Here is a 26,600-nt window from a genome sequence, read left to right as displayed (position 1 = left end):
TTCAATAAAAGCACATACCCCATCTTATATAACCATGTCAAAGTGCTCCTCTATTTTGAGGGCAAGTTGAGGTAGTGCATTTTGCAAGCACACAAATAAAAATCTTAAAATAACTTTTATCATAAAAGTTTCATGTTAACAAATGTTACTTTGCAATCCAGGATAGCATCCCTATTGATGCTACTGTTTATATATTAAGGAAAAAAAAAACCCAAGAAATTTTACAAATTTTATTCTGAGAAGCAATCACATTCCAGTTTCCTAATGTATTAGCCCCAGGAATATACACCGCTCTATGTGTTTGTCTCCTCTTTTGCCTCACCGCGCAACATAGGGCTTTGCACTTAGTTGCATACGTTTTAACATTGACTCTATTTCTAACCCTTGATCCAGACTCTTTGGGTAGCCTTGGTTCCTTGTTGACCACATATCACCTGCTAGCTGGAAGAAATCTTGCCTGTCCCATGTTGTTTTAGCCAATGTTTTAGCACAGCAACAGAGATGCAAACTCGGACATGGTGACTGCTGGATCGTGAAGGTTGGCAGGGCTCAGTTAAATGATAAAGGTATACAGAGGTGCAGATCATATTCAGAACAATTTTTTTTTTGACTAGGCCTTTGCCCTCCGCTTTTAACTAAACGTTTTCCCACTGCTACAAATTTGAAATGATATGACTTATTCATCCATCCCCCACTGACATTTTTATTGCAGGCCGGATTGGCGAGGAAGGGCTTCGCCTATGCCTACTCAGCACATTTACCCATAGCTTCAGAGATGCTGCTGGTGTCAGTAGCAATTCCATTCTCATTTGGGCAAACTAGCGCGTGCACACCGCGCTTAGAAACGTTGCTTGGCAACTGTGCCTCTACCAACTGTATAAGGCCCTGGTTGGCAGAGGTTTAAGCCCTGAGGTCCTCTGTGCAAATGTGGCTGGTGAGGCTCTCTTTTTACTAAGACCTAATATTGGGCTCCAGGACCAGAAAAGATGAGAGGTTTGGAAGGGACCTGAGGCCAAATGTCCTTTTCCATGAAGAAGATCTTTGGGGCTAAGGAAAAGACACCCTTGGGTTTCTGTGATGCCCCACAAATGACTGTCTCTGAGTTTTTCTTCGGTGAAAGTCCAAACTATCCGAAATACCATACAACATACAGACCGTTGGGGCATATCCACAGGGTTGCCGCTGAGGGCGATGCAGCCCAGATGGAGATTCTCCTCACGCTTGGACAATGCAACGTGTACCACAGAGACCGCAAGGACAGGTAATAGAGGAGGGAGGGCAACGGTTTACTTCCTGGGCAGGCCACTGTGGGAGAAAGGCTGTCTTCCTGTCTTCCCTGGAGCCTGGGTGCCCACCCAGCAAGGGGAGGAGCCTGCGTGAGACTCCATACCTGAGACCTGCACACCTGGGAGGGGCCCTGAACTGCCAAATAGGAACTTTCTTTTTTTGGGGGGGTGGGGGGGTGGATTTTTTTTAATTAGGTATTTTCCTCATTTACATTTCCAATGCTATCCCAAAAGTCCCCCATACCCTCCCCCCCCCACTCCCACTTTTTGGCCCTGGCGTTCCCCTGTACTGGGGCATATAAAGTTTGCAAGTCCAATGGGCCTCTCTTTCCAGTGATGACCGACTAGGCCATCTTTTGATACACATGCAGCTTTCAACTGCTTCCCAGTCTCCCTCTGTTTACCCAAAGGAGCTGGCAACCACAGTTCCTGTGTAGTCAAAGGCCAAAGTGCTGAGGTCCCTGTGGCCAGAGAGCTGTGCTTTCCATTGAAACCTAATATTGATTGGGGTTTAGGGGTAAAGTGAACCACGTGTTCTATTCACAGCGAGCACAACAGTCTGTGGTGCACGCCTTTAATCCCAGCATTCGGGAGGCAGAGGCAGCAGGATTTCTGAGTTCGAGGCCAGACTAATCTACAGAGTGAGTTCCAGGACAGCCAGGGCTACACAGAGAAATCCTGTCTCAAAAAATAAAAGAAGAAGAAGAAGAAGAAGAAGAAGAAGAAGAAGAAGAAGAAGAAGAAGAAGAAGAAGAAGAAGAAGAAGAAGAAGAAGAAAAGAAGAAGAAGAAGAAGAAGAAGAAGAAGAAGAAGAAGAAGAAGAAGAAGAAGAAGAAGAAGAAGAAGAAGAAGAAGAAGAAGAAGAAGAAGAAGAAAAGGCCCCATGTTCTCGTGGCCTATACAAATGGAGATCTTCAGTACTGGCGTTGAGAAAAAACCGCATGCTTCCTTCCCACTTCTCCCCTCCCCCATCTCTTCCTGATTTTTTTCCTCTTCCTGCTTTCTCTTCTCTTCCTCCTCTCTCCCTTTCCCTTTCCTCCGTCTTGGTCTCATCTCTCTCTTTTTCCTTTCCCTTTCCCTTCCTCCCCTGGTGTCCTCCTCTCCTTCTTTCCCTCTTCCTCCTCCACCCTCTCTCTCTCCTTCCTCCCTCTATCCACCTCCCCTCCTCTGGTTTCACATAACTATGTTTTTGAAGTAGAGTTGGAGTTTCTTAGGGAGAAAGCTAAACAGATGCAAACACAGGAATTAATAGAGGCACTTAGTAAAGAACACTGCATATCCAAGATAGGGAAGGCCCACCAAGGACTGGATGCAGGCTTCCTTTCTTCTAATTTTATGGGATCAGGAAACTGAGCACCGGAAGGCTGAGAGGTACCTAGTAAGTGACTTAGCTTAGAGGAGAATTAAACCTAAGGGAAGTTAAATTCAAAGGCGATGCTTTTTTTTTTTTATTGAAAGAAAAACATTCATATGTTTTCTTATCAAGCTTTCCCCTCCCAACACTCTTCTCAGTTCTTCCCCATCCCCATCCACTCGACTCCATACCCTTTCTTTGGTTAAGAAGCAAGTAAGCAATGCCACCCCCTCCAAAACAAACAAACAAACAAACAACCCAAAAAAACCAAACACAACAAAAAAACAAAACCAAGAAATTTGCACAAAAAGCCTCAGAAAAACACAAAAATGGTACCAAAAAGCAAAAACTAACACACACTCTCACACATTCACACATGAGCACACACACAAATATTGGTCAAACAAAGCAAAATGAGACAGAAAGTGTACAAAAATACCAATGAGAGTTTTTTGTATTGGTCCATACTTTCTTCTATTCAAACAAGCTGCTCTGAGCTGATTCAAATGAGCAGCCCAATAGCAAGGCTTGTCCCTAGCAGGAAGGATAGATATCTATGCATAGCTCACATGGAGACAGGAACACAAATAGGATCCCATTTCTTTAATAAGAGTGAATCTTGTCCTCCTTAATAAGAAGAATATTTAAGATTTGCTTAGAGGACCGAAGAATGACACGATATTTAATGTTATGTTCACACAAATAATTGTGGGTTTTGAGACAGAGCTTTACATAATGTCACAAAAATTCCTCTCATCCCCACAGGACAGCTTTGCACTTTGCCTGTGTCTATGGCCGGCTACCAGTAGTGACCATTCTAGTGAAGAATAATTGTGAGATCGATGCCTTGGACAAGAACCACACCACACCTCTGATGAAGGTAGGTGGCAAGCCACGAATTTCAGCGTGGGCTAGATGTGGTTGAAGCACTTATAATGGAAAGAACTCTACCTCCATCCCCTATCGCTTGCTGGCGACTCCGGCGGGGACATTTATCTTGAATTCCCTAAGCCAACCATCTGTTTCTTGTTATAAATTGCAGTCTGTCCAATGCTGGAAGCAGAAGTGTGCAACCGTGCTGCTGGAGCACGGCGCTGATCCAAACATTAGAGATAGCAGTGGCAACAGTGCCTTGCACTACGCTGTGTACAACGGGCATGAGGAGATGGCCTCCCTACTGCTTCAGTACAACGCTGATATCGAACAAAAAACCAAGGTAGAATTCACTGCATTTTCATCTCAAAGTCTCTGGAATAGATGTTTTAACAGTGGCAGAGGCGGGGTCAACGTTTCATGTTTAGAAACCCAAGCATTTCCTAAGCGGAAGTGTTTGGAAAAGGCTTAACCATAGAAGCAGTGAGCTCCGACATCCGAACTTTGAGAGAAATATTTGATGTGCAACTTTCTTTGGCACATTTACTGTGAAATAGTTGAGAAACCACTGAATTTGATAAAGTTAAAATTTCCTCATTTTTTGTCTTTTTTTCCCACTCTTTCACCGTTTCCCCCTGATTCTTGTAAAGCAGCCTTAGTAGACAGCAACATTTACTTTGGAGATGGCTTTAGGTTAACACTCAAAGTACTTAGGTAAAATGAAAATCTGGATGCTTTGGGCAAGTTATTGCCAAGTGACCCACGGCTGAAGAAGAGGAGGTGTGGAGTGGAAATGGCTTTAGGTCAAAAGTCAAAAGACAACAAAAGTACTTAGGTAAAATGAAAAATGAGGTACTTGGAGACAATAAAGCAAGAGGAATGTAAAAAAAAAAATCAGTTAAGGTGTGCTGATGCAGTGTCTCTTCATGTCGAAGGTAGTAATTCGTGGTTGTGTGAACAAGAAAGCTACCTGACTGCAAACATATCTAGAGATCAGTTGAAGGAAGACCTAGGAATATGAGACTGGTAGTGACTAAGTGCTAGTTATGTGGAAAACTGGAGGGACGATGGAGCTGTCCACTAGTATAGCTTCTAGAAGAGATATCCATTTTGGTAAAACAAAACACAACAAACAACAACAACAACAACATCTAAGCTCTGCTCTCAAACCTACAATTGTTTGCCCTGGGGCTCAAATATTTAATTGTTTATATGTTGCTTTAAAAAAGCATATTGAAATTGTTGCATTCCGTGTTGTATGTTTCCTACTTTTAGCCATTGAGTCAAATACCCAAATGATGAAGAGACTCTCGTCCATGGCCATATAGATGAGACTGAAGTTCTTTCTGTTTGTGTGGGTTCTGGTTCTCAGTTGCAGCTGTGTGCAGCTGGATTCATACATTTGATAAGTAATGGGCATGCATCTCAGAAAATATTTCCTTGAGATTCTGAAATAACTTCCACTTTGAAAAGGAGACCCAAAACAGATAACTGGAATTATAGGTATTCCTGGGTTCTAAAATCCTGACATCTCTAAAGGAACTAGATTTTGACTAGATATTACTTCCTGCTAGTGTGTCATTTCTAATAATGCTAGCCTAAATTTCCTTTGTGTTGAGAAACTAAATGGAGTGCTATTTTGTGGCTGTGATAAAATGATCCTGACCAAAAAGTGACTTCAGGGAGAAGGGGCTTATTTTAGTTAGCAATTCTAGGTCTATCATTTTGGGAAAGTCACCACATCAGAAACTTGGGTCATATGTTGGTCCTGTAACATCTATATTCAAAGCAGAGAGAAACGAGTGCATTCATGTCACTTTCTTGACTGTGCAAAGTTTTTTTTTTCTCTTGAACAGTTCAGGCACCTGCCTAGAGAATGGTGCCACCCACAGCGGACTGAGCCTTTTCACCATAATTAAGACAGTCAGCCATAGAGATGCATACAGGCCAGCCCAATGTAGTCCCTCATTGAGACTTTCTTACTGGGTGATTCCAGGTTATGCCAAGTGGACAAAGCAAACTGTCACAATCAATTGTGACTACTAGCTTACAGAACAAGCCACTTCTTTTCTAACTATAATTGTTCACTACTCTTAGAAGATCTTCAGAGACTTTGTAGGTAGAGATTTTATTTTTAAAGGTTTCATGTCAGTACATTCTTCAAGTTAACATATCCACAAATGTCAAACACAAGCAGAGTTGTCTCTATCAGAACCTAGGAAAACATGATTCTTCTTGTTGATTGAACAATTATCTGTTTGATCACCAACCTCAGTGCAGATGTTCAGTTGATAAAGTCTGGCAGTTGTAAACACACACACACACACACACACACACACACACACACACACACACAAATCCATTGTTCCATAGGAATCATTTAACTTCCAATTCTATGTGATTAGTATTAATCATTTTGTGAGTGCAGGAAAAATTGAACACAACTGGAATGTAAATTATCAAGGACAGGAAGAACTAAGTATGATGAACCTTTTTATTACATTTTGGAAGTATGTTTCTAAAACAGACTTGATTTATATATGTCTACTGGAAAATACACAATGGCAGCAGTGAAAACACAGGGGATCTGGGCTCCAAGTGGCCCTAGCTACCCTCACTCAATTTCCTCCATGACTTGAACCTACTGTTAAGCTTCAGATGTCTGTGAAAACCCTAACTTCATATTGCTCTCAAAGAATTAAGCCCTATTTCTCTTGAACCTTGTACTGTTGGCTACCCATGCAGAAGGCAGCCATGCTGTCTAAGGCCCCAGGAGTATATTTACTTTAAAATCTTGGTGTAGAAATGAACGTTTGGCCATTGGTTCACTAGCTTATGAATATCCCTTACCACATGATGGGATACCAAGCATGACGGGGCTTGGTTTGTCATTGAAAAGAAGATGCAGGCTCTGCTCTCAAGGAGCTTTTAGATGATATGAGGGTAATCACATGGCTTCTAATAATGGATACTGGAATAGAAACAAATATTTGAGACCTCAATGTAGGATTGAAATGGGCACTGGAGGGAGGCTCAGGCTCATGTGACCACAGCAGACTGGAGAAGCAGAACCTGTGAAAGGCAGCGTGGTTAGAAGGAATAAACGCAACGTTATAGTTTTCGTAATGCTTGGATTTGTACCGTCCTTTGTAAGATTTTATTTATTTATTTATTTATTTTAGGTAAGCTGTGATTTTTAAAATTACAAATTTGGTTTTGCTGTTTTGCAGGATGGCTTCACACCGCTGTTGCTGGCACTCCGAGAAAAGCGGGTGGAGCTAGCAGAGTTTTTAGTAAGAATGGGAGCAGACATACATGTGGTAGATGAGTTGCAAAGGTAATGCCATTTGGTCTCAAAAGAAATTCGACCTTAGTGCCATTCTGGACCGGTAGCAGTCACTCAACTCAGAAACATGACTGGCCAGGGAAGGAGGACTCGCGGATAAGGATGCAGTGAAAGCAGACTAAAGTGTCAGTTAAGTCTGTTAGGGAAATAAGCAATTGTTTGAAGTCAGCAATGCAAATAACAATGGCAATAGTTAACACACACATAAATACATACATAAATACTTATACACAGACACATATATATACATACATATTCACACACACACACACACACACAGTCACATTGCCGTATAGTACCGATTGAAGATTCTTGCTATTTGTAATTTTACTTTGTTGGTCATATGACCTGAGACGTTTATGAGCCAAATGAGTTTCATTTGTTTTTTAAAATATACGAACTTTTAGTATGATTTGTTTGATTCACAATAAAACTGCTGACCATCTTACGGTATTTCCTCTTTTCCTTTTTAAGATTTTCTTTTTACTTATTTATGTTGTTTAAACTCGTTTTAGTAACTCTTTGAGAATTTAATGTGCTCTATTTTGATCATGCTCCCCGAAGCTGTCCCCCTTAACTCCTGTCTGGTCTTCCTCATCTTTGTACCCCAACTTCGTGTCTTCTTTTTTTTTAATTTTTAAATTAATAAAATTAATAACACTTCTACTCCAGTTTGTGCTTTCCTTATACTTCTGTTGGTGGTGCCATCTACTGGAGGAGCTTAGTTGACATATCGGGAGCCACACTTTTTTTTTTTTTTTTTTTTAAATTGGATATTTTATTTATTTACATGTCATATGTTATCCTCTTTCCAGGTTTCCCTTGGGAACCCCCTATCCTATCCTATCCTTCCTCTCCCTGCTTCTATGAGGGTGCTCCCCCACCACCCACCCACTCCCGCCTCCCTGCCCTGGCATTCCCTTACACTGTGGCATCATGTCTTCCCAGGACCAAGGGCCTCTCCTCCCACTGATGATCGGCAAGGCCATCCTCTGCTACAGATGCGCTGGAGCCATGGGTCCTTCCATGTGTACTCTTTGCTCGATGGTTTAGTCCCTGGGAGCTCTGGGGGATCTGGTTGGTTGATATTGTTCTTCCTATGGGGTTGCAAACTCCTTCAGCTCCTCCAGTCCTTTCTCTAACTCCTCCATTGGGGACCCCGCTCTCAGTGCAGTGGTTAGCTGCGATCATTCACCTCTGTATTGGTCAGGCTCTGGCAGAGCCTCTCAGGCCACACTCTGTTGTTGTTGTTGTTGTTGTTTCGAGACAGGGTTTTTCAGGCCACACTCTTAAAGAACGCTGATTCTTCTCCCCAACAGCTGTCAACAGTTCCTTAGTTAGAGTAGGGACTCTTGAGCCCTTCACCAACCCACGCCAGAAGGCTGACTGTCTTGATCTAGCACAGGTGTCCACAGTTGCTGTGGATTCCAGAGCACAGCGGTCCGTTCATGCCCAGAGGACACGGTCCAGTTCCACTCCTCCCCCACCTCTGGCTCTTACAACCTTCCTTTCTCCTCCTCCTCAGGGTTCCCAAGCCTTGAGGAAGGGGTGTGATGTAGATGTCCCGTTTATGACTGAGGCCTCCCTGTCACTCATTTTCTGTGCTGTGACCAGCTGTGAGTTTTTTCCATTAATCACCATTCACTATGCAAGAAACCTCTCTAATGAGGTCTCAGAGATCTTAGAGTATCCACACATTTTCCTCCTTGTACATTTGGAGACACTATATTTCAGGGTTTGAAAATTATAATACAGGGGATGACTCTTTAAAGTGCTTTTCTTTGTAGAATATTGATATCAGGTTATCCTTAAGCCACTATTATTTATTATTACTAAACATTTGTTAGCCCCCTTCTCCCTCCCTGGTTTATTTTAATTCATTTGTATTTACTTGGCAATGGAAGGGAGATATGGATAAACTTTTAAAAAATTTTTTTTACACTCCAGATTTTATTCTCCTCTCCCCTGCCCCATCCCATCCATCCTCAGACTATTCCACATCCCACACCTCCTCCCCTACCCCATGTCTCCATGTGGATGTCCCCAGCCCCACCCCACCTGACCTCTAAACTCCCTGGGGTCTCCAGTCTCTTGAGGCTTAGGTGCATCATCTCAGCTTGAACACAGACCCCGAAGTCCTCTGCTGTTTGTGTGTTCGAGGCCTCCTATCAGCTGGTGTATGCTGCCTGTTTGGTGGTCCAGTGTTTGAGAGATCTTGGGGGTCCAGATTGAGACTGCTGGTCCTCCTATAGGGCCACCCTCCTCCTCAGCTTCTTTCAGCCTTCCCTAATTCAACAACATGGGTCAGCAGCTTTTGTGCATTGGTTGGGTTGCAAATACCTGCATCTGACTCTTTCAGCTGCTTGTTGGGTCTTCGGGAGTGTGGCCATGCTAGGTCCCTTTTTGTGAGCACTCCATAGCCTCAGTAATAGTGTCAGGCTTTGGGACCTCACCTTGAGCTGGATCTCACTTTGGGCCTGTCACTGGACCTTCTTTTCCTCAGGTTCCTCTCCATGTCCATCCCTGAAATTCTTTCAGACAGGAACAATTATGGGTCAGAGGTGTGACTGTGGGATGCCTCCCCCCTCCCTCACTTGATGTCCTGTCTTCCTGCTGGAGGTGGGCTCTATAAGTTCCCATTCCCTACAGTCAGGCGTTTTATTTAAGGTCCCCTTCTTTGAGTCCTGAGAGTCTCTCACCTCCCAGGTCTCTGGTGCATTCATGATAAACTTTAATGAAGATAAGTCATAAGGAAATGATGAGAGAGCAAGCTTTAGATCCACTCATGACTGGAGTTAGTTCTCAGCTTTCGCAGTAGCTAGGCATGGGCCTTCAGGCTGATGCTCACAGCAACATCCATCCCCTGATTTGAAAGAGAGGATAAACACCCTTGATAAGTGGTTATAGGATTCTTTACATGGCATTTATCTAGTGTATCGTACATGCTCATTAACATGATTAACTGAAAGCGCCATCAATCTTATTATTACTTTCATAGTAACGATTGCTCAAATCGTGCAATAGCATTGAATTACTTCATCTTCAGCTTACTAAGAAATGCATATATAATATGTTCTATTAGGTTAGTGTAACGTGCATTCTTCCTCAACTACTTCAGATGCATGGCCTAAGCATAGCTATTTCCTTTCAAAGGTCATGAAGTCAGGGGATGGGTGGGGGGAGTCTACTTTAAGGTAAACAACGGGCAAAATGGGTTTCTGTATGTGTTCTTCTTTATCCACAAAGAGGAACAATTGTGGTCCCATGATGCTATGTCTGTTAGTAAACGGTCAATTCTACACAGCCAGGCAAGACTTTAAGTTGGTAAAACACATCTATGTAGAATTTAACTCATTTCATTCATTTCATAGTAGTGAATCTATGTATCTGCTGTTTTAGAAACACCTTGATATACGCTATAAGATGTGGATCAAAAGATCTGTCTGTATTACTCCTTGAGAAAGGTATTGACTTCTTCTACAAGGATGTCTTCGGATGGACAGCATTACGCTACGCTATTGAAGGCCACTGTACTTTGTAAGTATTTCCATTAACACTGAAGTAAAATTGAATTGGAGTTCAAAACAGACACAACGTGCATCCTCCAGCCCAGGCGACGTTGCACTGCGCAGGCAGTTTCAGAATGGCAGTGACTTAGTCCACTCAGCCAGTCAGGAATGAAGAAAAATAGCCGGGGACAGCATTGGGAATGGAATGCTTAGGCTGAACTTGGTTTTGGTGAATGCTTGACTTTGGACCCAGCATCTGATATGCTCCACGTGTAAGTCTCCCATCATTTTACTAAGTGTCCAGCTAAGAGATCTAAAGACCTATTTAGCCTTAGGGATCTCAGCATTTCCCCATGTTATCCCCAAATATAACCCCTAGAAATGGGGTCTAAATAGTATCTATCGAATTTTTCTCTTTTCAACAAGCTGTTGAGTGTCCAGTCAGGTCTTGAAACGTTTGTTTTAGCACACAGTCGCACTTTTCTGTGGGAGCTGTCTTTTGGACCCGACTCCTTGATTCTTCAGCAGCTGAAGGGGTTTCTTAGATCCAAGGAAGCCAATTCTCTTCAGAAAAGTCAGATGGAGCAGAAGAATGATAGCCTATCGTTCTTTATGTTTGTTGGTTCCATCACTACTAAAACATGCCCCGAAATTGGATACCAGCTAATCTTAACCACCACATTGTTCATACTAAGCCAGACCTCTAACTCCTTACTATACTATAACTCAGCAGGGAGGGAAAGCCGCTTCCCTGCCTCCGCTGCTGGTCGATTCCACCTCCATCTCTGCCGCTGTAATTCCGAGCAACCCTGTACTGAGTCGGGTCTGGATGGGCCAATGAGAAGCCGACTAGTCAGTGAGTGCTGCAGAGCGTCAAGCACGAGCTTCGGGAGAGCAGATCTCTTCCCAAGTGTTACAGCTCTTAGGACAAAAGTCTCAGATGACGGAATAGTAGTTCTCATGAACCCCCAATCCTTCCGGATAGGAGGATAGGATTCTTATATACGGTTTTGCGGTGGGTAAGGGTCTGACAACAGATACTTCTCATTGGTTTGTCTGAGAGCTTTGGGGAAACCTTATTTGCATGTGGAAGGGCTTGGTGCTGCTCCTACATACCTCTCTGCAGGGAACTGTGGGAGGGTTGTGGGAGGCTGAAGCTATGTGACAGGAGCCAGGAACCCAGGAGGCATGGCTGATCACCTGCTGTCCCAGTCACCACCCATCAGGTCACCGGGGCTCCAGACCTTTGCTCGACTGGGGACCAGGCTGTCTGTTCACAGCCCACTACCCCACAATCAGCCTTTATTTGGGGATGAAAAAGAACCCAGCACCAGGAAATACTTGTTGCTTCAGTATTTCCCTGAACATGTTTTAATACTATCATATAAAACTTTAAAAGAAACCTACAGAACACAAGCAGTGGAATCCTTATTTATTTATTTATTTATTTATTTTTGAATAACACTTAATGTCTATGGGAAAGAACTTGCTCAGTAGCTCTGAGTTGCAGGTGGAGGATGTCTTCTGACATCAGGGTGCATCACTGCTTTTCAAGCAAATCCCGTTCATCCCTGAGCTTTATATGTCTCTCATTTCACGCCCCCTTTACTTTAGTCTTTTTCCTTCTCTCATTATAGGCTTCAGTAAAAGAATTTAGAGCTCATGCATTTCAAACACGAGGTAAAAACTTCTAGTAGCTCCTCTACCATTTCCAGTGATAGTCTTTATTTAGAGACAGGGTCTCATGGACCCCCATATGGCCTTGAGTTCACTGTGTGTGTGGGGATGACCTGGGACCTGCTGATCTCTCTGCCCCCACCTCCTAAATACTGTGATTATGGGTGTGTGCCACTGCCGTGCTTGGCTGCATTCAGTGTTAGAGATGCAACCAAGGCTTGGTGTGTGCTAGACAACACCTTGCCAATGGAGCTACATCCCCTACCTCGGCCCTTGTAATATTCTTAAGGATTAAATGTACTAAAATGCTTTTTAAAAATAAGTATTAAGATAGTAATTGCATTTATTATTTTTCATACGACAGTAGACAGACACTTCTGGATTTTGAAGAAAATCTACATTGTAACAAAAAAGATAAGGAACCAGGTAAGAGTTATAACGAGCTTCTCTTTGCAGTCCTACCATACACAAAAATGTCAAACTAAGAAAGTTTTCACTCAGAAAGGCCAGAAAATTACATGTTCTTGAGTTCTTTCTGAATAGTCCACAGGTCAGAATTATTTCAGACATACATAGTTAAATGAACATTACAATAGGAAGTGTGATCTTTCAAAAGTCATGTGGATAGTCATTGAGGAAGACCCTTAATAGTGACATCTGGACTTCACGTGCCTGCACACGTAAGCACATAGATAACATAGATATCCCCACCTCCAAGGACGTGTGCATACAGAGAGACAGAGACAGAGACACAGACGGAGAGACAGAGACATACCCACAGAACAGAAAGAGGAGAGAGAAGACAAAACCAACCAGAACTTTTGTTTTTATAGAACTACAAGTGGAACCCAATACCTCCTGCATTTTAGGTAAGTGCTGTGTAATTTGCTTTGCCTCCAGCCTTTTCACTCTGATTGTTTTTCTCACCATCAGAAATTATGAAAAATATTCTACATGTAAAAAATATATTTAAAAATTAAACCATTATACTGTGATGTTTGTGAAAACACGCTGTGGGCTTGCATGTGCAGGTCAGAGGATTACTTCGTGATGTTAGTTCTCTCCTATTCTTTTCTTTTTTATTGACGTGAGTGGTCGGGCCTGCGTGGTAAGTGATGCTGCTGCCTCATGGGCTATCTCACTGCCCTCCAAAAGCGTTCATAAAAATGCCTGGATGTACGTGCACCACGTGTGACATGCTGGTGAAGGGCAGAAGGGGGTGGGGCCAGATCTCCTGGAACGGAATTATAGATAGTTGTAAGCATCCAAATGAATGTGGGGACTTGATCCTCTGCAGGAGTATTAGGTGCTTTTTATCACTAAGCCATCTCTCCATCCCCCAAGCTCTGTCCTTACAGTAGTCTGTACGTAATAAGAGTTTGAGAGAAATGATGCCATGCTTGTCCTGGTAGCAGAGTGACTGAACAGTCATGTTCTTCTATTCATGTCTAGGAGGCTCTTAATAACTTCACAAAGCTGTACTTTTAAAAAGTATGTCTTCTTAGGCAACATACGGCTGCCTGGGTTCCTTTAAGTGTTTCTGTGTTAGGTGCAGTTCAGAATGCATAAATTCTCAAGGAAGTGATCTAATAATTTTTCCACTGGAGGCAGAATGTTAGATGAATTTGAACTTTGCTCCATAGATAAGAAGAACAAGAAAATAGCTTTTACTGAGAAAGCATATCGGTTAGTGCCTTAGTTAGGGTTTTACTGCTGTGAACAGACACTATGAACAAGGCAAGCTCTATAAAATATAACATTTAATTGGGGCTGGCTTACAGGTTCAGAGGTACAGTCCATTATCATCAAGGCAGGAACATAGCAGCATCCAGGCAGGCATGGTACAGGAGGGGCTGAGAGTTCTGCATCTTCATCTGAAGGTTGCTAGGAAAAGACTGGCTTCCAGGCAGCTAGGACGAGGGTCTTATGCCCACACCCACAGTGGCACACCTACTCCAACAGGGCCACACCTCCAAATAGTGCCACTCCCTGGGCCTAGCACATACAAACCATCATAGTTAGCTAGTACAAGCATCGCACTGCTGACTCCTGGGGCTCTTCATCAGCACCTGGAAACCTTCCTCATGGTTTGCTTTTGTGGTTTGAATCCTTCCCCTGCAGGGTGCAGTGTCCACAGGTAAGTGTCATTGGGATAGTGTATTCATCCCAACCTGGAAAACGGATTCTCTTATTGGATGTGATTAAGAGTGTTCAAAGTGCTATGACTGTAGACTATATTCCCTTAGTCCCCTATGCTGTTAGTCCACATATGTCAGGCAGTTTTCTTAACGCCATTATTTTAGAATATGATGCCATTTTAAGTTAATATTATTCTAGTCCATTGGGATTGTGATCACTGCACTTGGTGGTTTATATTTCATAATTATTGTAAGTTTTTCTTTCTCTTTGTGTCCTGCTAATACAAACAAGAGAAAGAATCTTAACGCATTCATTGTTCCACTAGCAATATATCCATATCTACTGTGGGTGATTTCCACAGTCCTTTTCCCAATAAATGTTCTTCTAGCAGAGCTTCTGAGTTGTCGATTTTTTGAATATGTGATACTTTTCTTCCATTGGTTTAATTCACATTTTGTGTTTCTCTTTAGCAAAACAAATTGATGCTGGAAATGACTCATTAGCCAGGTAAGTCTTCCACGCTGATGAAAATCTGTTTGTCATCTAAGTATTGAGTGGACAGTGAGAAAGAAGCACCTGGTCAGCATCCCTCTGTGGGATTCACAGTTCAAATGCTGCTGTTTTCATCACTGCTTCTTACTAAGTAGGCAGCTGGTACTGAGTCACCCATTCACGCTTTCACTGCCATCCTGCTTGGCTCCCTCATTCATTCTCTCGCTTACCCACAGGTGGGCGAGGACCTGTGTAGCCCCTGAGAGCTAAATGAGGTCTATGTCAGATCAACCGAGGAAGCTGAATTTTGAGATGAGCTCCTTTGGGATTTTCTTGGGAAGTTCAGCTACACCACCAAAATTTACCTGAGAATTTTGGTAACTGCAATGTTAGCCAGTAACCTTGTCTTGAGTACCAACGGTTGTCTGCATAGCTTACATACGTGGACTTAGGGCCACAGGAACAACTTCAGGGGAGGATTTTCTTTTCTGGAAATGAAGAATACCTATGTGCAGAGCATGTAATCTATATTGTATTTAACACCTTTGAAGATTAATTTCGCTGATTACTAATTTTTCGTTTTTGTTTTTCCTTTAAGCTTCTTTATATACTTAGTCAAATGACATTTTCTTTTATCTACTTTTGGCTTTTTTTTTTTTTTGGTGATAATAACTTTGCTCTGTATAAATCAACTTTTCTGGTTTTCTTCTTGTTTGTCCTGTTTGTAAAATTGCTGCCATCTAAATATTCTGTTTTCCTGCAGAGAAGATTAAAATCATTAAGAATTTTCAGGATCTTAAGAAATCAAAGAACTAATCAAAATGCACTCTTGTGCTTCATCCAGATGGAGAGCTGAAAACTCAAAAGACATTAATGTGAATTCTCTGGATGGACAAAAAATGGCACAGATGACGTTAGACTCATGGGCCTTAGTACTCAGGCCAATTGTCATTTTATGTTTGATTCTATAGATATTTTATAGAGTAACTGGGAAGAGAGCCCAGTAATTGCATTGGCACAGGATAAGAATAAAATTAAGGTAGTGGAGGACGAGGATGGTGTTAACAGAGGGCGGGACTGGGAGGAGATGGGGGTCTGCGATCAGGACACAAAGTGGATGATGATGATGATGATGATGATGAAAGAATGCTGTTAACGAGCAGACAGCTTGGATAAAGAGAAGGACAGTAGATTCAACAGAATGCAGGCTTTAGAGAAAAGACTGGCATGCAGGCATATTTGACAAATTTGTTAAGAAGACAGGGATTAAGGACCCAAGATATCGAACGACTATAGGCAGGCCCATTGAAACGTGGAACACTCAGGACAGTCTTGATAAAGATGCTGCTTGCTTTGCTTGCTTGCAGGAACGGAAAGACATTGACATTTCTGTTGAAAGTCAGTAGGATAATTTGAGCCATAGGGGGTCAGTCTCTGTAGCAGCTAGACGTAGATAACATTTACAAGATGCCTTAGAGCCCACCAAGCACCAGGACGTTAGAAGTTGAGGAACAAGGTGTCCCTGTGGCTGAGGGGGTTTCTCCCTCCAGCTTTTCTGAACCGACTGGCGTCTTTCCTACCTGCATGGTGGAAAACTTTGCTTGATCCTTTGGACGCATCTTTACTTATGATTTCCCTGGGCTGGTGACTTTAATTTTGGAGATTGTCCTTGAGTCTCATGGAAGTAAAAGTGAAAGTCAACAGAAGGAAATAGTTCTAGAGGACCCGGAAGAGCAGTGTCGACAATGGGAGACTGGTTTTACAGAAGTCTTCCCCCTGAGTGTCTGGGCACTTTTGAAAGTTCTTAAGTGTTTGATTGTTTATGCAAATACGAAAAATGCAAGAGGACTGGAAAATAATTGGAATTTAAAAATTTAAAGTATGTGGTCTTTTGAGTCTTTTTCTTTCTTTTCTTTCTTTCTTCTTTCTTTCTTCCTTCCTTCCTTCCTTCCTTCCTTCCTTCCTTCCTTCCTTCCTTCCTTCCTTTCTTTCTTTCTTTCTTTCTTTCTTTCTTTCTTTCTTTCTTTCTTTCTTTCTTTCTTTCTCTCTCTCTCTTTTTCTTTCTGCTATCACACATAGAATTAAGTTCAGTTTGACTTTTGTACAGATTTAAAACGTTAAAAATGCTTCAGAGACTCTCCTTGATGGTTTGAGTTGAGAGCCTTTGTTCAGTAAGAGGTCAAGCCATATTCACCCCCGAAGAAGAAGCATCGTTTCATTTGCAAGCTGTGCGGAACTGTGCTCACTGGTTCTTACTGCGTACTCTGCTCTGCAGGATCTCCAGCTGTCCTAACCCCGAGACTCCCGTGCTTACAATGAAGGAAGACGAGAACAGTGATGCCAGGGTAAACAGCTCCTCTGCGAGTTACCTTCCTTGGCCTAAGTTTGTTTTTGGTTTATTCTGAATGTTTACTAGTGGGCTGGATGCCATGTCAGTACATGGAAAGTTAGTGGACAGAAACAGGAGTGTGAGCAGGCTGAAAACACTTGTCAATTTGGTAAGCCATCAGGAGGACTGGTAACTACTTTGATGTCCTAGGCTGATGTGACACAATACGGAGCCCAAGAGAAATTGCATTAAGTTTCCAATAATAGAGGACATTTTAAACCTGGTCAGTGAGTATTTGGATAAACATAATTTTTATTTTCTAGGATACTTCTTCCATTGTGTTTTAAGTTTGTCTTTTAAGTTTTTCATGTTTCTTCTCTCTCTCTCTCTCTCTCTCTCTCTCTCTCTCTCTCTCTCTGACATTTGGGAGGATGCAGAGCTGTGGGGGTGGGGCTCAGTGTCATGATTTTATTTTTGCTTTTAAGTCCATTTATTTCACTTATTGATTTGTGCATGTTGAACCATCCCTGAATTTCAGAGATATTCATGGTCTATAATATTTTTGATGTGTATGTATCTTCTGTTTGCAAGTATTTTATTGAGAATTTTTGAGTCTCTGTTTACTGTGGATATTGGTTTACAATTTTTTTAATTGTATTTTTATCTTGATTCACAGAAGTTTGGGGGTACCTTTTTCTCCATTTTTGAATTGTTTTAAGAAGCATTCATTGTCTGTTCTTTAAAATTGCCTAGCTTTGGGGTGCATTCAGATGAAGAATCTGGTCTTCAGGCCAGGGTGGCCAGGATCAGAAGGAGGTGGCTGGCAGCGCTACCCCTGGGGCTCACATTCTTTACCAGGACAGGTCCTCAGATAGCCCCCCATTTTACACATTTCAGAATTATCTTTAGACATGCACCTGCTGGGCCTTTTAGATTTCTTGCTTAGAAGTAAAACATCTTTAAAATGAAAGCTGCATATTTGTAAAATATCTGAGGAAGAAGAAAGAGATAATTTGTGAAATTATTATGCAACCTGAAAGGCCAAGCTTTCAGGAAGGAAAGGTTCAAGGAAAAGCACAAATGCAAAATTGGAGACGAGAAATTCAGTTTGGATTTTAATGCTCGACTAAGGATACAGCAACGGAAGAGTTAAGAATATTGAGTACATTTATGGCACACATTCTTGTAATAATAACTATAAATAGTGAAAACACAAACATAACACCGAGGAAAGAGATGAACAGGGCCTGTGTTAAATGAAAGGAGAGTTGTACAGTGCTGTGAGCACAGTAGGTCAGTGCTGTGAGCACAGTAGGGCAGTGCTGTGAGTACAGTGGGGCAGTGCTGTGAGCACAGTAGGTGAAGACAGAGGACCTATCAGAATCCTAGTTCTGTCATTCAGCATCTTTGCAAAACTTATTAAATAAAGGAAAACATGTATCAATGTCAAGAATGTTACTATCACTTTAAGGTGATATAATATATGTGACATTTTCTTATATCTCATGAATAAATGCTAGGAATGGATAAAATCTTTTATGAAATGTAAATTATGTCACTATACAAGAAAACCAATCCTGTTTTTATTTTGCAACTTAAGTGTTGACGATACTTTTTTAGCCTGTAGACAGTAAAATGATAGTAGCATCAAGAATATATTAAAAAACCTTACAAGAAGCAGATATATTTTCAACTTGGACTGTGCTGAACGTTAGTAACTCATTTATTTATATATCCTATAGGAAGTCATCAACTTGGCACTTTTAAAGCCTTTCTGATGAAGTTTTAAATATTTTGACCTTCAATACATCTCTGTTACTAAGTATCCATCATGAGCTGTATAGACATTGCCTCTTGCAGATGAGGAGCTATGCTACTGTATTACAATAGAAAAACAAACAGCAAACACCTCTAAGCCTAGCTTTGGCGTGCATTCAGCTGGGTACTTTATATTAGCAAAAATTGTTTAGGAAGCCTCTGCCGAAATGACCTCGTTTCTAAAATCCTCCTTTTATATACACATTTCTATACAAAAAATTAGCTTTTCAAGCCAAATATCCTCTAATTTTATTTATTTATTACTCTGAGGTGAATGTGAGTGTGCGTGTGTGCACGAGTCTGCACACGCACAAATGTGCGTGGATCACAATGAGCATGTGGAGGTCAGGGGTCAACTCTGAGCAGTCATTCCTCCCTTCCCTGTGTGTATGGCTTTTTTTTTTGTGTCAAACCCATGTGTCAGTCTTCCTACCAAATGACTTTCCTCACCTAGGCATCTCGCAGGCCCCAAACCAAGTACTTAACACTGAAATAATTTCAGTCATCTGAAATGTTTAAATGTCTACAGCTTAAACTTACCAACCATGTTTATAAGACTATGTTCACATATGCATAGTTTAAAAATGCTCCTTTCTTTTTGATGTGGACTCTAAGTGTTAGATGGTATAATAGTGGCTCTCCTTTGGAAATGTGCACATGAATAAGTATCTTGCCTATGAATGTTTTCCTGTGAATTTTCTCATCAGATTCACAGAATTAGTACGCATATAAAAGTTACCACATGAAGTTGCAAGGTTAGGTTTGCTCTAGAGAGGCTTGCATGAGGTATGATACCAAAGCACTGAGATTTTAAACACATTTTCTTCTGGGTAAAATTGCTTTAAAAATAAACAATTCACATGTCTTAAAGTGATTAAGGAAAACCTATGAGACTAATTTTTATGTTAATTTTAACAGAGTAACTCGGAGAGCAAGCCTCCTAACTGTGCTGGCAATTCACTGGCGGCTATAGACAAAATACATGGAAATAGAGGAAAAAGAACTGTGGAAGGTATTTGTCCCTCCTGGTCTGCTTCTCTACTCACAGTGTCCAAGACCATTGCTCACTGGGCTGGACTGGAGGGAGTAAGGCTTAGCTGGGGTGGGTGGATTAGACAGGATCTCTGTTAGTGTGCATGCAGGATGAACAGCCTTCTCTGGAGACAGTTTTCAGTGAAACATCTCTCTCTATTGGAGGGGAATAAGGGTATATAAACCTTGGGGAATGGATTGGGGTTTTGGGGGTGAGTGTACATCATTGGCTAGGGCTGAGGGTGCTGGGGAATGCTTCATTTGCATCAAAAGGAATTCTAGGTGCTCGCTGGACTTGTCCTTATAAAGAGAGAAGTTTAACCTGTAACCTGGCCACCAGGCTACATGACTACCCCAAGGGTGGCAGATATGGAGGTCACAAGGCTGTGTGTGCCGGAAAATGCAGGCCAAGAGCAGGGAGGAAGTAGTATTACTCCTGCCGGTCTCAGGATGAGATTTCCGGAGTTCGGACATGGTTTTCAACCTCATTCTTGCTCCAGACCAACTCCCCTGGTCACACAGCCTTCTTTGTTTTATAAAAGGGTGTGAAGGGTGTGTGTGTGTGTGTGTGTGTGTGTGTGTGTGTGTGTGTGTGTGTGTGTGAGAGAGAGAGAGAGAGAGAGAGAGAGAGAGAGAGAGATGTCATCACAGTCACCAGCCTCTATGTAGGGAACAATTTGGTATTGAACTAGAACCTGATTAGCAGTGCTTTTTGCAAGGCTACTCATCTGTCGCTTTAGAAATTGGATGAGGCAGGATTCCAGGAGGAGAAGGAGGAGGAGGAAGAAAAAGAGGAGGAGAAGGGTGCCCCAATGGCCAGTATGGGGCCAAGGAGGAGAAGCCAAACTACCAGAGGCTTTGAATACAATGGGTTAGGGGTGCTGGGTGCATAGCTTGACCGGAGATTTCACTGGAGACTTTTGGAGATTTGTATGTCTTGTTCCATCAGTTCAGATTCATTGACATAGAAGCAACATTTCTCTCCCAACAACAGTGCAAGTATCCCCCCCCTCCCCATTCAGCAGTCATAAAGTCCTGAGCTCTCCAATTTTGTAAAACAACTCCCGTGAGGAAGGTCATTCGAGACAGTCCATGGTGGAAGCCATAGATAGCCTGGTCAAGCTTGTCCTGGAAGCTGTCAGCCAGGTGTTGTGTCAGGTCCCTTTGCTCTGAAAATACAGAGACTTTTAAAGGTAACCCTGTAGGTACATTTCCGCATTCGCACACATATGGGATCTGTGGTGTGCACAGATCAGGTAATGGTGATTCTGCTCCACGTTTGAGTATTGAAGACGAATAATAAGAACAAAATGAAAGAGGGTAAAACATATCTCCCAATTAATTTTCATACCAATTTCATATTGAAATAACACATAAGATATATTAGTAAATAAAAAAAGATCTGTACTAAAATGACTTTCACCTATTTTTGGTAGCTTTTAATATGTTTTCCAGAAAATATAAAATTATACATAATATATTTTTATTTGTATTATATGGTATTATTTAAGAACATAGACCTTTAATTAGGTTGATTGATACCGGACGCAAGCCTACTAATGAAGTATAGGCAAGGTGGTTCAGGGTGTCAGGGACTCTGCGTTTGCAGTAAGTCCTCAGTCCCCGTGAGCCAGCCACCTGCTCAGTAGCAGTATTGCACCACTTCTTAGCAAAATGCTACTAGGTAATCAACAGCGATGTAATAGAATGAAGACAGAAAATGAATTTGCTTTTGCTTTAATTCATGTTTATAGAAAATATGGGAGAAACAAAGATAAAAAGAGACAGAAGTCACAATCCTCAAATGAATTTTTTAAGTAGGAAATTTATGGTAAGAATTCCCACAGAAGAACCAACCAGACCGCCCCCCCCCCCCAAGCTCCCAGGGACTAAACTACCAACCAAAGAGTACACATGGGTGGGTCCACGGCTCTAGATACAAATGTAGCAGAGGATGACCCTATCTGGCATCAATGGAAGGGGAGGCTCTTGGTCCTGTGGAGACTTGTTGCCACAGTGTGGGGGGATGCTAGAGCGGTGAGGTGGGAGTGGGCTGGTGGATGAGGGAACGACCTCTTAGAAGCAAAAGGAGGGAGATGGGATGGGGGTTTGCAGAGGGGAGACTGGGAAGGGGGGCTACATTTGAAATGCAAATAAATAAAATAACCAAAAAAAAAAAAAAAGGAAAAGAGAAAAAAGTAGAGAAGATGAAGACCTGAGCTGTGGAGACTACTCCTGTAAAGTAGAGGGAGGCCTGGAGATGAGGCTCAGTCAGCAGAGAGCTTGCCTGGTATGCAGGGAGCCCTGTGTCCCCAGCACCTCATAAGCACATAGCTGGAGGCAGGAGAATCAGAAGACCAAGGTCCATCTGCTACATAGTGAGGTCAAGGCCAACTTGGGATACAGGAAACCCACTCTCAAGCAAACTAACAAGTGGCAAAGGAAAAAAAAAGAAAGGAAGAGTGCTTTTTAGCTGTAAGAGCAAGAATAATTCTGGGATTAACTAGGGAATGTAATGAACTGACTAGTTAATCTGAATTAACCAGGGAATGTAAATGAACTGAGTTCAGATGACTTCAATATATGTGTATTCCCACCAAAGATGAGGTTATTGCTGCTCCTGGCAAAAGTGGTGGGTTGAAGGAATGTTCAAATTTAGTAAACTGCAGTCACACAATCACCTCTCCATAATCACCAGACTCTGGAGATGTATGTTGAATAGATAAATTATCAATATTAACAAATAACCGAATATAGAAGAATGTGTTATTAAAATTATTTTTTTGCTAATTTATTTTTATCATATGAAAATGTTTTAATAAATAGAAAAAGAAAAATAATATATCCTCAGGAATATAGGTAGATTTGGGTAGGTTTTGTCCTACCCAAAGCCTTTCATATTCTCCAGGATTAGAAACCAAAGTGCCACCTTTGACTTGTTTGGTTCATCATATTAGATCAACTAGATTCCCATCTTTGTAAGTGCTCTAGTGCAGGGGTGACAGGGAGAGGCATGGGAAGAGTGATTTGCAGTTACAGTGAAAAGTCACTGGAGTATTGAAGCCGACAAAGGAAAAGTATAGCCAGGGAAGACTTCATGCATTAGTTTTGAGTCTTGGAAGAAGAAATTTGTCTGATTATAGGCGAAAACAAATTCACATGTCAGAAACCATGTGATCACAGATGAACATGTGTAGCTTAGCTGTTACTTTGTGATCAAAATGATCAGTAGATTGTTTACAATGTAACATTATAAGATAAAGCCTAATGCACATTATGAATTTGTTTGTTGCTAAGGTACTTGGAAATTTGTTTCTGGAAACTTTATTCATTTATTTCTAAAGATTCAATATATTATTTATTTGTGTGAATGAAAGTACCAGTGGAGGCCAGAAGAGGGCATTGATTTCCTGGAATTGGAGTTACAGATGGTTGTGAGCTACTGTGTAGGTGCTGGGAATCGAACTCAGGTCCCCTGTAAGAGTTGCCAGAGCAATTAACCATGGGGCCATCTGTCTAACCCCTAAGATTATTTTCAATTCTAGAGATATATTACTTTATTTAATTATAACATTTCACCATGCATTTTTACTTTGTTCATTTTTGCTCCCCACTAACAATCTGTTGTTCTGCCTTACCCCTTCTCCTGTGCTCCTCCAATACCATCGCTACTCTTATGCCATTTATACATATGCAAGTCTACATGCTACTAAACACGAGACAAAACACGAGACATTTGCCTTTCTAAATGTGTCTGCTTTAATGGACATTAGTGATTCTTCAAACAGTAAGAAACAGCACCACACAATTCTAATCTGGGAGGTGACAAACAGTACAGGTTTACAAATTATATGTATATGTATTTAGATTTATAAAAGTTACATATGTGGACATACCATACAGCACACCAATCCCCACTTACTAGGCATATTTACTCAAGTTAGAAGATTATGGGCTGGCATAAGGCTGTGCTTCATTTAGCCCCAAATTGAAAAAAAAAAAAAACGTAAATACCTATCAATATGTAAATATAAAATCAAAATATGATATATCATATATCATATACATATCATGATATATCATATATATATCAAAATATGATATATTAATCGAATGAATTTTTCTTTTTTTATTAGATATTTTCTTTACTTACATTTGGATTCTGGCTGTATAATAACTGCCAAATTATTATCAAAAGTGGTTGTGCCAATTTCCATGACCAGAAATGTTTGAGTCTCAGTTGGCCCCCATCATTATGCATACTTCATATAGTCAGTTTTAAACTTCAGCTGTTATAGTGGGTGTTTGGTTTTCCACAGTTGATTATAATTTAATATTTATTTTCCAAACATCAATGCAGTTGGGCAACTTTCAGTATTCATTTGTATATTTTCTCTTGAATTTTTGTTCAAGTCTTTTTCTCCTTCAAATTAAACTTTGGACTATTAAAAAACATTACAGGTTAATTTGTGTCATGCCAAAAATCTGTATTTTTTATTAATTTTGCACAGATTTCTCCCTTGAGTATATTTCATTTATTTTTAAATTTCTTTTTTTAAAAACAATGTTTTTATTAGATATTTTCTTCATTTATATTTCAAATGCTATCCTGAAAGTCCCCTATACCCTCCCCCCACCCTGCTCCCCAACCCACCCACTCCCACTTCCTGGCTCTGGCATTTCCCAGTACTGGGGCATATAATCTTTGCAAGACCAAAGGCCTCTCCTCCCAAAGATGGCCGACTAGGCCATCTTCTGCTACATATGCAGCTAGAAACACGAGCTCTGGAGGTACCGGTTAGTTCGTATTGTTGTTCCTCCTATAGGGCTGTAGACCCCTTTAGCTCCTTGGGTACTTTCTCTAGCTCCTCCATTGAAGGCCCGGTGTTCCATCCAATAGATGACTGTGAGCATCCACTTCTGTATTTGCCAGGCACTGGCATAGCCTCACAAGAGACAGCTATATCAGGGTCCTGTCAGCAAAATCTTGCTGGCATATGCAATTGTGTCTGCGTTTGGTGGCTGATTATGGGATGGATCCCCGGTTGGGGCAGTCTCTGGATGGTCCTTCCTTCCATCTCAGCTCCAAACTTTGTCTCTGTAACTCCTTCCATGGGTATTTTGTCCCCCATTCTAAGAAGGAGCAAAGTGTCCACACTTTGGTCTTCCTTCTTCTTGAGTTTCATGTGTTTTGCAAATTGTATCTTGGATATTCTGTTTCTGGACTAATATCCACTTATCAGTGAGTGCTTATCATGTGAGTTCTTTTGTTATTGGGTTACCTCACTCAGGATGATACCCTCCAGAGTTGCCTAAGAATTTCATAAATTCATTGTTTTTAACAGCAGAGTAGTACTCCATTGTGTAAATGTACCATAATTTCTGTATCCATTCCTCTGTTGAGGGACATCTGGGTTCTTTCCAGCTTCTGGCTGTTATAAATAGGGCTGCTATGAACATAGTGGAGCATGTGTCCTTCTTACCGGTTGGGACATCTTCTGGATATATGCCCAGGAGAGGTATTGCTGGATCCTCCGGTAGTACTATGTCCAATTTTCTGAGGAACCGCCAGACTGATTTCCAGAGTGGTTGTACAAGCTTGCAATCCTACCAACAATGGAGGAGTGTTCCTCTTTCTCCACATTTTCGCCAGGATCTGCTGTCACCTGAATTTTTGATCTTAGCCATTCTGACTGGTGTGAGGTGGAATCTCAGAGTTGTTTTGATTTGCATTTCCCTATGATTAAGGATGTTGAACATTTTTCAGGTGCTTCTCAGCCATTCAGTATTCCTCAGTTGAGAATTCTTTGTTTAGCTCTGTACCCATTTTTAATGGGGTTATTTGATTTTCTGGAGTCCAGCTTCTTGAGTTCTTTATATATATTGGATATTAGTCATTTATCGTATTTAGGATTGGTAAAGATCCTTTCCCAATCTGTTGGTGGCTTTTTTGTCTTATTGACAGTCTCTTTTGCCTTACAGAAGCTTTGCAAATTTATGAAGTCCCATACGTCGATTTTCAATTTTACTGCACAACCGATTGCTGTTCTGTTCAGGATTTTTTCCCCTTGTGCCCATATCTTCTATATTTATATTTCTGATTGAATGTCTGCCATGTGTATGAGAGTGCCAGCCAGGGTCAGAAGATGACACTGGATCCCCTAGAGCCGGAGTTACAGGCAGCTGTGAGCCACTAGTTGTGGGTGATGGGAACTCTACTTGGGTCCTCTGGAGACTAAGAAATGCTTTTAACCACTGAGCCATGTCTAAATGTCATGGGTGTGTTTTTCATCTTTGTTGCTGTCCATATCTGTAAAAATCTTCCAGATATTCAAACCACAGAGTTAACAGTTTAAAATCTAAGAATGAGAATTTAATTCCATCCTAATTCTTTATGAGCATATGACTGGAATTGTATTGGCATAGAAATGATCATATTTCTCTTTGCGTTTTAGCATGGGTTGAGAAAGATCCATCTTCAGAGGTAATAAGCTTTTTATTTTATCGTGAATTATTAAATATGCACTATGTGATATAGATGAGTAAAACATTTGAATATCTTGCTTTTAAAATCTATTTAGTCTGCTGCCGAAGTCAGAGACTCTGTTACAAATGAAGCAGTGGAAAGGATCAAGCTGTTGCCTTCAGGTACACTTTGTGAAGGGGATCATTTTGGATCAAAATGAAGTGTTTGAAAAGTTTGTGGACCTCATCACCGTAATTCTGTTTCCTCCCCAAGTTGACT

At 41.3% G+C, this 26,600-nt stretch overlaps 1 protein-coding gene across 8 annotated transcripts in view; it reads left to right on the top strand.

The window, feature by feature from the left end:
- The first annotated feature begins 918 nt into the window (after positions 1–918).
- Positions 919–26,600, top strand: part of LOC110300178 (uncharacterized) — a 149,190-nt gene continuing 123,508 nt past the window's right edge. For all 8 annotated transcript variants that reach the window (XM_085844040.1, XM_085844043.1, XM_085844042.1 and 5 more), the window contains exons 1-12: positions 919–1,261; positions 3,406–3,520; positions 3,683–3,856; positions 6,744–6,850; positions 10,259–10,396; positions 12,410–12,471; positions 12,879–12,914; positions 14,655–14,691; positions 16,952–17,021; positions 19,742–19,835; positions 26,311–26,339; positions 26,437–26,503. In XM_085844040.1, the coding sequence (XP_085700166.1) occupies positions 1,017–1,261; positions 3,406–3,520; positions 3,683–3,856; positions 6,744–6,850; positions 10,259–10,396; positions 12,410–12,471; positions 12,879–12,914; positions 14,655–14,691; positions 16,952–17,021; positions 19,742–19,835; positions 26,311–26,339; positions 26,437–26,503 (1,174 nt within the window). In that variant the 5' untranslated portion in view covers positions 919–1,016. The remainder of the gene's footprint in view (positions 1,262–3,405; positions 3,521–3,682; positions 3,857–6,743; positions 6,851–10,258; positions 10,397–12,409; positions 12,472–12,878; positions 12,915–14,654; positions 14,692–16,951; positions 17,022–19,741; positions 19,836–26,310; positions 26,340–26,436; positions 26,504–26,600) is intronic.

The sequence above is a fragment of the Mus caroli genome, unplaced genomic scaffold (assembly GCF_978045245.1).
Source record: "Mus caroli unplaced genomic scaffold, Mus_caroli_1 scaffold_10, whole genome shotgun sequence".
Taxonomy (NCBI): Eukaryota; Metazoa; Chordata; class Mammalia; order Rodentia; family Muridae; genus Mus; species Mus caroli.
Note: the sequence above shows the minus strand (reverse complement) of the source record. Positions and strands in the feature narration are given on the sequence as shown.